The 10,737-nt window shown below is 41.2% G+C and overlaps 1 protein-coding gene across 1 annotated transcript; it reads right to left on the reverse strand.

Moving 5' to 3' along the window:
- Positions 1-624: 624 nt before the first annotated feature.
- Positions 625-10,522, reverse strand: LOC142954675 (inter-alpha-trypsin inhibitor heavy chain H3-like). The gene is made up of 21 exons (XM_076095840.1): positions 10,409-10,522; positions 8,254-8,289; positions 8,146-8,169; positions 7,207-7,364; positions 7,019-7,123; positions 6,768-6,930; positions 6,397-6,507; positions 6,146-6,274; positions 5,888-6,004; positions 5,635-5,803; positions 4,886-5,011; positions 4,307-4,488; positions 3,923-4,108; positions 3,083-3,222; positions 2,751-2,911; positions 2,481-2,510; positions 1,678-1,866; positions 1,383-1,584; positions 1,119-1,294; positions 915-1,026; positions 625-766 (listed from the first exon to the last, which is right to left on the reverse strand). Exons 1-21 carry the CDS (start codon positions 10,514-10,516, stop codon positions 625-627), a joined length of 2,766 nt encoding a protein of 921 aa, XP_075951955.1. The 5' UTR covers positions 10,517-10,522.
- Positions 10,523-10,737: the final 215 nt, after the last annotated feature.

Here is a 10,737-nt window from a genome sequence, read left to right on the forward strand (position 1 = left end):
GGATCTGTCAATAATGATTGTTCCACCATAAATAATTTATAAAGCATACATGTAGAGGAACATTAATGAACATAATGCAAACAGCATCACTAAGGTTTCATAAGTACTGACTTGAATATTTTTTTCAACTTAGTGCAGAAATGACTGTAGTCCGACACTACTATGTGAGTGGGTTTTTACACCAGTGTAGAAGTGTCCTCTTTTTTGAAGCAACATTTTTGTGAATCAAGGTGCAGCTCCCAAAGCACAGAGTGAGGCACAACACATACAGTTGTGGCCGAGGTCATGTACACACCCATGTTACCTTGAAGTGAACCCAAAGTGCAAAGACATTAAACCCAAATATGCTGGGCTGAGCAAGGTGCAGGCAGTACTGCACTGACAGGAGGCTAAACAAATGTACAGCAAAATATTGATTTGATTGCAAAGAAGTGTAGAAAAGTTAATTTGGTATGTGAAATACTCAGACTTATATAATTCTATGACAGCCTAATATTGGAAAGCTTTACCTACCATATTATTTATGTCATTAGTAAATCCACACTGACTCACTGTAATGTGCAATCTCTAACCATAATAATGTGGCCCCATTGCATTGTCACTGAGATTTTGAATTTTCAAGATTCAAAAAGTAGCCTTAAAAAGCCCAGACACAATGTAGTCTGAGGCTCTTCCATCAACGAGGCCTGCTCCATCATTGTTAAAAAACCAACAGGGAATACTTTCCCCATCCTTCACATCCCTGCTGAAGTCCTTCTGCCAGTGTCTGTGTAGGAGATAATTAAAAAAAACATGATGAGGTGAGAATATGCAAAAGGAAATGCTCTTTTATCTTGCATGCATTATGTGTGTGTGTGTGTGTGTGTGTGTGTGTGTGTGTGTGTGTGTGTTTAAAATTGATGAGGCATGTTCACCTGGTCACGTTGAGTATTTGTCCCTTCACGTACATGGTGGCATCTAATTTCTCCTGGACCTCACCTGGACGCAGGTCCGTCACCTCAAACCCAACCCCGTGGTAGAACTGACCTGGAGAAAGATATTTTTTAGAGTTATTAAAAATTAGGAATCAGTTACGCAATCAATGCATCACTATATGACACTTTCTCACAGTCCTTTACCTAGCAGACCATGAACAGAGGCAGACAAGTGGTGGCTGTCCAGGGTGTAGAAACCCAGGTAGTCTTGTTGGTCGTGGCGTCTCTTCCAAACCTTCGTGTGTCTGATGACCATAAATCTAACCGAGTGCCTCAGCGTCACTGTCAGTTCGCAGTTCTTAGTTAACCTGAAGTCCATACTGGAGAAAAAACAAAAAACGTTACCTATTAAATAATTATACAAAGCATTTAGTTTAATTCATGTGTTTGCAAAGCAGTGTTACTTACTTTGTTTCTTTGATAGAGGCCGTATCAGACCACAGCAGCTTGATCCGTTTGCCCTCGTAGAAGACGATGATGTCCTGAGTGCTCACCTCGAGCCTCAGCCCCAGCTTCTGGTGGATGATACCAAAACGGCCAAAGTAGGTGTTGATGTTACCATCCTGAACGACTTTCTTCTTGCCAATAATTTGGCCGTTCACCACAAAGCCTGATAATAATGACGGGTTTGAGTTATTTTTCTTCCATTCTCAACGTTTCTCACAAATAAAGAGTCTTGTTTTTTAGTAAACTCAGGGCTGACCTGATTTTGGGTCTCTAACCAGGTTGAAAATGGTTCCTGGTTTGTCGTTGATGTTGAAGCACAGAGCGTCATCTCTATCTGGCAGCTCTATCATGAAGTGAGGATCTCCGTCCACTGCAAAAGCATCGTTAAAATATAATGTCGGACAGAAACCATATGTAACAGTCAAACTCAAGTGGGTTTGCCGCCCTGATTTCTTCAGTATGAAATACGAACATTCATATGTGATGGATCCAAAAACAACTGGTGTAAAAAAACAGAAACAAAATAGAAAACAAACCAAAATAGAATAAATACATGCAACAGGTGTCATATCATTGGATCTGATATGGCTGATATGGCTGTAATGATTTTATTTTAGATAGAATAAAACACATAATTCCTGTGTTCGTTGAGTCTGGTCTTGTATGGACCAAGAAAAAATTATGTAATAGAGGATTTAAGTACAGTGACCTGAACGACGAACACATACATATGTTAGAATGATGTAATAGTTAGACTACTGCTGCATTAACGGCTTACCATCTGATTGGCTACTGCCACCACGGGAGCTGCCACCACGGAAACTGCTACCACGGGAGCTGCTACCACGGGAACTGCTACCACTGGAACTGCTAATATGGGAACTGCCACCACGGGAACTGGCGGCACTGGAACCACCGGCGCCGGAACCTGTTATCAAAAACAATAAAAGCATACTTCAGTTGTTCAGCCCAAAACGAGATTCATAAATGGGAATGTCCTGGTGAAATAAAGGTTTAATAAGGTATTCCACATAATTAAGTTAAAAGAGAGTGTCGTACCACTGGTTCTCTCTGCTTTCTGTCGCTGGTCTGTGAAACAGGGCAACAATTAGAAAAACACGCAACTCATTACATTACATTACAGTCATTTAGCAGGCGCTTTTTTTTTTAACACATAGTTGTCTTTGGCATGTTCTACTTACTGACTCAACAAGTTTCTAATTATGTGACAATATGCTATACATTCGAAAGAAATAACATAATCACTATCGACTATTTCTTCTAATCAGCTTCTAACTAATTAAACGTGGCCTGTTGCATTTCCCTCACCCTCAGTCAGTTTATCAGCGATGAGAGGGCCGACTGGTCCGTCCTCAGTTTCAGGCTTGGTGACCACCATGGAGGTGAGGGGGGTGACGAAGTTGTATCGCAGGGACAACTCCAGTATCTTGGCTGTCGCATTGTCTTTCTCTTCCTGAGTACCAATGTCACTGGGAGATCGAAGAGGAAGAGAGAGCAGAGCAGTTGATTGTTTAATAATGACATATAACGCACATGATGTGCTATAAAAAGCACATTGTGTCACAGTTCATGCAGAAGCCTGCTTCAAATCTTGGTGCAGGTACAAACAAAGATGGCAGACACCATTCAGAAGAACAAACCGGTTCTCCAGTAGCTGTTGGATGGTGAGGTAGGCCCACAGACGCTCTGAGAAATCCCCAAAGATGTACTCCTGGTCTGGGTAGATCACATCCAAGTTTACCACACTGGCCTTTCCCTGCACCTGGAAGTCTTCCTTCGGCTAATAAAAGAGCAGAAAGATGAGAAATTAAATGTATTAAATTTAGTATTAGTGATGGGAGGAAATAACATAATTTGATAACAAGGCTAAGAGTCTACTAAACCTTTTCAAACGTTTACTTAATGTAGGAACATAGATACGCTCCCTTTAGTAGGTGTAATGTTCACTATGTTTACCATCTTAGTTTCGCATGTTATCACACTAACATTTGCAAATTAGTAAGAAGTACGACTGAGGTTGATAGGAATATCAAATAGTTTTGCGGGTAATTAGTCATAAACCCAAATATTGGACAAATTTAAATTTTGACCTGATGATAAGTTAAGGGACCAAGTCAGGAGGATTAATCCTCTGAGGACCATGACTGCATAATTACATGGCAATCTTCTCAAATTGTTGTTGAGATTTTTCAGTGAACATCCCTTAAGGATCAGTAAAATAGGACCATCATGTCATCATGATTTGATCCCTACTGAGGCCCTGAGATAGCATAGAAGAAACTGAAACTGCTAAAGTAATAATACGTAGACTGAGACAATCTACTGAAGTTCAATTGGTTCACAATATCATTCTCATCATTAAATATTAAGAAACAGGAACTGTCTAATATGAGAGCAAGTGCACATATTGTTTATTCATCACCATGACCAGATAGTGTCTTACTCATGCTTTAATTGACACATTGTTGTCCTTTTCTCACCCCCTGGGCGAACACCTCCACCAGGAAGTTATCCATGTTACTGTCCGTCAGTCGACCGGCCACCACGATCTCTGAGCCGTTAAACAACTGGCTGTAGTTGTTTTTGGTCAAGAAGCCCACTGCTTGGTCAGGATAACGCAGGTCTACCTCCAAGAGCAGAGGGCTGGCCACCTCCTCATAGAAACCCTGGAACAAAGACACACTCCAAATCATGCATTGTCTCTTTCTTAAATGTCCTTGGATATGCAAACACACACACACACACACACACACACACACACACACACACACACACACACACACACATATATATATGTATATATGTATATATACACATATATCTCCAAACAGGCATGGACATTATGTTTGCTGTAAATACCTTACCTGGAGTTGAACGGCTGCATCTGAACCCTCAAAGATCCTGCGGGCTACTCCTTTGTTTTGTCTGGACATCACATCCAGGAAGGAGTAATCCACATCATTTCCAAATCCAAGAGAGAACAGAGTCATCTTCCCTCCAATAGCAGAGCCCACATTCTCCTGAATCTTCTTCAGGTTGGACTCCCCTACATGTACACAAGCAGGCACACAACTGTTATGTGTGAGCATATAATGACAGCAAGACTTAAGTTACTTCTAAGGTTTTTCAAACTTTGATTTCTATTGTGTATCAAATTGCTGCATTCACAAATCTGTAGGGGATTCAGCACACTAAAGGTTTGTCTTAATTCACAGACAACTTTTTGATCTTAAAAAGATCTTCCTCAGGGCTTTCTTAATAAACAGAAAGAAACCAGAAAGGATAAAACCCTTTTGACTACTTTCTGACACATCTACTTATCAAAATGTTTATGCACAGTGCACAGAACCACCCCTTTTTTATATCAGAGCAAGCTACATGTAGTGAACTCTGACGTTATAGAATGGAATATTAAAATCTAAACTTAAAATGAAGACATTTACCGCTGTTTGGCATCCCATCAGTCAGTAAAATAATCATGTCCGCACTCCTCTCTGGAAGGTTCTTGTCTCGTCTTTCTCTCTCCAGCATGCTCACTGCCCTCAGTACAGCGTCATTGATATTGGTGCCTGAAAGGTAACAATACAATGAGCAGATTAACACGGACTTTTGTTGAGAAACATCATCATAGAGGACATAACTACAAAACAATTCCTCAATGTGTTCTTTAAAGGAATAGTTAATTTTTTTCCGTTTTCTTGCGGCGCATTAGATGAGAAGTTCCATACGACTCTCATTTCAGTCCACTAAGTATGAAGCTACAGCCAGTAGGCGGTTTTCTTAGCTTAGCATAAAGACCGGAAGTATGGGGGAAGCCAGGCTGGATCCAAAAGTGAGAAAATACAATTATCTGCATTTCTAAAAAAAAAAAAAAATACATTGTATCTTGTTTGTTTACTCAATACAAAAACAAAGAGTAAATACGACAATTCAACTTCCTGGAGTCTCTGCTTGCTTCAGGGCACTCCTTCCTTTTTCAGACCCTGCTTTACTCACCTCTTCCTTGCTCTGCATTCAGCTATTAACCTTAGTGACACAGGATGTGTGTATCGTAGGTTTATAATGTCGTGCGAATAGGCATTTGACATTAAGACTGAAATCAAATGAACCAATGAAAAGATGACAAATTGTAAAATTAGGAAGTGCACAAAAAATATGGCATAAAAGTTGCTACCATTTGCTTTCCTCTTACTTCCATTGTCTCTTAGTTTCCTGATGTAGGCAATGGCTTTCTCCACATTTCCCTTTGTTGCCTTGGTAAGAGAGTCCTTCCAGGTGGTAATTTCATCATCAAACAGGACCAGAGCAAAGTGGTCCTCTTCGTGGAGGTCTTTCAGAATGGCCACCAGTGCATCGCGGGTCTGCAAAGATTCCCAAATTCACACATGAAGATGTGCATAGTGATGTATACAGTATGGGGCTTACCTACACAAAAAATATTTCACCTGTGCCATCTTTGTTCCCCTCATTGATCCGCTCCTGTCAATCACAAACGCCACATTCTTTGGGACTCTGGGCAGGTCAGGTGGAGCAAAGAAGTGCACAAAGTATCCGTTCACAATCTGAAGGGAAATACAGAATATGATTAAGACTATTATGGAAATATAACACAAGGGCACAGCTATGCTCGCCTTTAAACGGCTAGGCAAGTAAAACGAAGATCAGAAGTAAAATACTAAGCAAAGTCTTTGCTGGCCGCTGACCTGAAGTTCCCCAAGGCCCTCTCTCCGTTTCACATCGTACTTGATGATGAAATCTCCATCAATTATGGTGCCTTCACATCCTGGACATTTCCTCTGCTGCTCCAGTGTTGGTGAGAAGGAGATGTGTGCCTGAGAGACAAAGAGATTCATTTCAGTTGACATTATAGGACTCATCATTTATTCTAACAAAACCATGATAAAGTTCTTATAAGTCTATAAACAGCAGGATAGAAATCTTTCTAACCCTTTACCTTTGTGTCTGTGACGGTTTTCTCCACCAGGGGGAGCAGCTCATTGGAGAGGAAGGTTGCAGTGGCCTCAACAAAAGCAATGCCCTGGGGCTCATAGATGTTTGTCACAATCTGTCTCCACACACACACACACACACACACACACACACACACACACACACACACACACACACACACACACACACACACACAGACATTCAAAAGTTATCCCTGAGGCAGATCAATTGTGGGGTCATTGTCATGTAAAGTCTCATTAATGTCGACACAAGTTCCTCCTCACTATTTGCATTCCTAACACTGGACACACATTTCAGCTCCTCCTGAACAGTATGTCATTATTAAGAAAACTGAATGAGGAAAGCGTGTCCCACCTGAAACTCCTGCACCGGTTGTTTGGGTTTAACTCGAGTCAGAATCTCATACTGGCCCAGTTTCCTCTGAAGGAGCTCCTCGTAGGTCAGAATGAAAGTCACGCTGCTTTTGGCTGCGATGTTGACAGACACTGAAAACTTCTCCATCGTCCTTCCAGAAGCTCTGTAATAATGTTCATGTGTTACTTTAATGTGTTGTTCACACCAACACAGGTTCAGAGCCCTCTGTAACATATTTCAGTCCGACTCACTTGACCAGTCCAGCGGTCTGTCCAGAGGAAACAGCCTTCTCATACTGTTTCTTGGCTTTCTCTTTCTCCTTCACCTCCCCAACATACACCTCACCATCAATTTCCCTGTGAGGAACAAAGACACTTGTCAAAAGGTAAAGAAACACAGGATCTATTCCAATAGTCACATGTACTATATTCTGACTGACATGCTGAAGTTGACGATGAAGGCCGTCTTGGGCAGGTCCACTTCGAAGAAGATTTCCTGTGAGGAGTTTGCCTTGTTCAGAGCCCTGGAGGTCATGACGGTGTGGGCGAAACGAGACATCACCGTGCAGTCCACTTTCACGCTGTACACCTCCACCATCTGAAAGGATGGACAGTTTCACATTCTGCCTCATTCATTGTCATTCTTCAACTGTCCACTAGATGCCCTCAGACTTTTCCACCACCCCCACCCACCTGTTCCACTTTCCCTTCTCAGCCTCGAGATCATTGAAGTCACAATGTTGCTTTCCATCTAAACCTGTACCTGTCTGCTCCATTCATGTTTCATGGACCCTCATTTGATTCTGTTCAGACTTGCCCCTCATGCCAGTAGGCCTCTGTATTTTCATCACCAAAACTTTCCTGTCTGACTGGTCTGTCTACTTTATCCTCCCCTTGTTGAGATGATTCACAATATGTGACACTTGCTTTCTAAAAAGGTGTCATCAATAATAAATCATACCCACAAAAAAATCTAAAACATATTATAGCAAGACCAGTGGCCAAGAGAACATTCATGTCACAAAACCCAGAGAGGTCACTTTAATGTAAACACAACAAGTTGAAACGTTTAGAGAAAGGAATAAATCACAGAGAGACAAATCACTTCCAGCATGTTTATTATCTCCAGCAAAGCAAAGAGAAGAGAGACATACATGGCAATAGACACGGCAGGGGCAGAGAGCGGAACAAGAGACATCTGGAGGCAATGAGGTTTATAGAGAATGTGGACTTCATTTTGCAAACAGTAACAATACCACTACACTATTAATTTCCCAGTGATACATTAACGTGCATGTAGAAATGCCTTGTTGTTAAGAAAGGTCGTACCTCTGTTTTGACTTTAGAATGTTATATGAATATCAAAATTGTTTCCTTACATTCACAGAGCTTGTGCTTCTTTTCTGTAGAAGACAAAAAAGACAAGTTACGCATTTTATTTTCAGCAGGATGAAACGAAAATCAGTGTAGGACTTAATTATGCATACCGTTAATAACCTGGGGCCCATGGCTTCTTCAGTCTCCTGGAACACAACATATGACTTAATGGTTATTGGGAAAGGAAAAGCAGGACTGGAGAGAGATGTGCACCAAATATATAACGATTTGCCAACACTACACTTGATTGTACAATGTTGTACAAACACTGCATCAGTAGTCTCTATCTGAGGCTTCCATGCTTTTGATATGATCATTAAAGTTGCCTCTCTCTTTCACAAGACGTCTTTTAGAGCAAGTGTTTTGAGTAGATTATGCAAGCAAGGTGTTGCCCCAGAATCAGACAAAAAAATTGAGACAGGCGTGGGAAAAGAGTTTTGGATGTAAAGGTCACACAACAATCAAGCTGGCAGGAATAAACAGGGAGCGGCAGGCTGGTTGAAACATGAACAAACTGGTGGACTGGTCTTCATTTAAACTGTGGAAGTAGGCGGGCAGGTGGCAGGATCAGGAAAACCCCACTAACTCTCAACTCAACTAGTGTGCTTGAAATGTACCTTCATTGTTAATTAAAAACTTGCTTTACAAAGTTTTTCTTCAGTTTTTTTAATTCTTATTATTAGATTACAAATTTCAACTGCTGGACTGGTTTTAATACAAACCGTGGAAGCATGTAGGCGGGCAGGTGGCAGAGGCAGAAAAACTCCATGGGGACAACTAGTGGAGTTATGAGTTATGACAAGGTCTGAAATGACAGGACATTGTTAGTTAAAGAAACTGAAGCACAGGAGGCCACAAGAAGAGAGGAAGAGAAGAGCAGCAAACATCACAATGACACACCTCCTTCTTGCTCCTTCTTGGTCGAAATGCATTATTTCTTGCAGCTGCATTGCATTCTGGTCTATTAAGGAAAAAAATGTGCCTCTCTGCCGCGTCTTTAATGGGTTTCTTATTGCGAGATTGTCGATTAAATAGTTTTTCAGCCTCACTGATGACTTTTTAAACACAAGAGTTTAGACGGTGCTGTGATGTATTAACAATAGTATGAAAGGAGCCAATAACGCACTTCTTCCCTCGTCGACTCTTTGATTTGACCTTCTCACGTTATATAGCGGCATCTCGGTCTTCACAGCAGCTTTGTTGGTAAAACAAGCTGTTGTTGCAGGATTACCACAATCCCTACAGCGCTCAGCTACAGTAGCCTATAACTCGGGATATTTCTGGTCTAATAATGTCTATATTTATTTACAGTAAAAGATAAAAATGCAAATACCGGATGTGGCCTATTTCAGTTTTTCGCTCTGCAAAGTCCTGCGAGGTGTGTGCCTCGGCCACTTTTGGCTCATGCGCACAATGAAGAAAATTGAAAAAAAACACTGTATTTCTCAAAACAAATGTAAAGCATAAATTAGAGGTGAACACTGCACACACTTGGCAGGAGAGCACCAAGTTATGCAGGAATAATTTTAAAGATGAGGCCTATAATGAAGCTGCTGTGACGGCCAAGGCCACTAGAGTCAACTATGGATCAATAGCGTTATTGTATCCTCTCATACAGTGCATCACATGATCACTGTCTAAACCTTCATGTTTAAAAAACGGGACAAAAAGTTGTTTCACTAACTTAATGAAGGAAACCTTATTGACGTGCACTTCTCTCATACTAAGGTAATAACAGGTCATAGTCCATCTGACATCACTGATGAACCTGGTTATTATCTCAGATAAAATGTTGCTTCATTTTTCCCCTTCTTCTTCTTCTTCAGAGCAGCCTGCGCATGCGCAGAGTGGAGAAACGGTCCAAAACAAGTGAAAAAAAACCGAATTAAGATTATTTTTTAAAATTATAAGTATATAAAACAAAAACAAAGAAACACGCAATCAATCTCATTTTTTAAAGACTACAAACCCCGAAAAAAACTGCAATAGATAATTAAATTATTATTATTATTTGTTTTTTTTCGTTTCCTGATTAAACTAAATAGCCTCATTGAATGATATACTTAAACAGTCTTTTCCCCCGGGAAAACACTTTCTGCTGGCAGACACGCTCTGCACTTCATTTGCGTGCCTGTGGATTTAGATCAACTCTTACAACTGAAGTTACAGGGTCTTATAAACTGTGTATGGACTGATCGCTAGCTGACCATAGAAAATAACAAAACAGACATGCGTTTGCATGCAAACGCTGCACACGTTAAATACCTGTGAGAGAGCATTTCTGCGAGAAACGACCAGGGCTCCCCGGGCCTGAGCTGGAAGCCAGACGCAGACACAAATCCACAGCAGCATGGCTCTCCACAGCGCAGGCATGGTTGGGAAACAGTGTGGCATCTGCCCCGGGGAAGGCTGAATAAAAAATGTGCGGAGGGAATTCGAGGCATGTGGGGATAAAGTCTTCGGTCTTCCCGTAAGAGTTTTACTCCACCCACACTCTGCCGGAGGAGGGGCCCTCTGCAGCTCTTGTTATTGTTTGAGTCAGTGTTTCCCGTAAACAAACTGAAATGATGCTCCCCCCAGTCAAGAATTGTTCA

This window comes from Anarhichas minor, unplaced genomic scaffold, assembly GCF_050575085.1.
Source record: "Anarhichas minor isolate MPS153535 unplaced genomic scaffold, ASM5057508v1 ptg000021l, whole genome shotgun sequence".
Taxonomy (NCBI): Eukaryota; Metazoa; Chordata; class Actinopteri; order Perciformes; family Anarhichadidae; genus Anarhichas; species Anarhichas minor.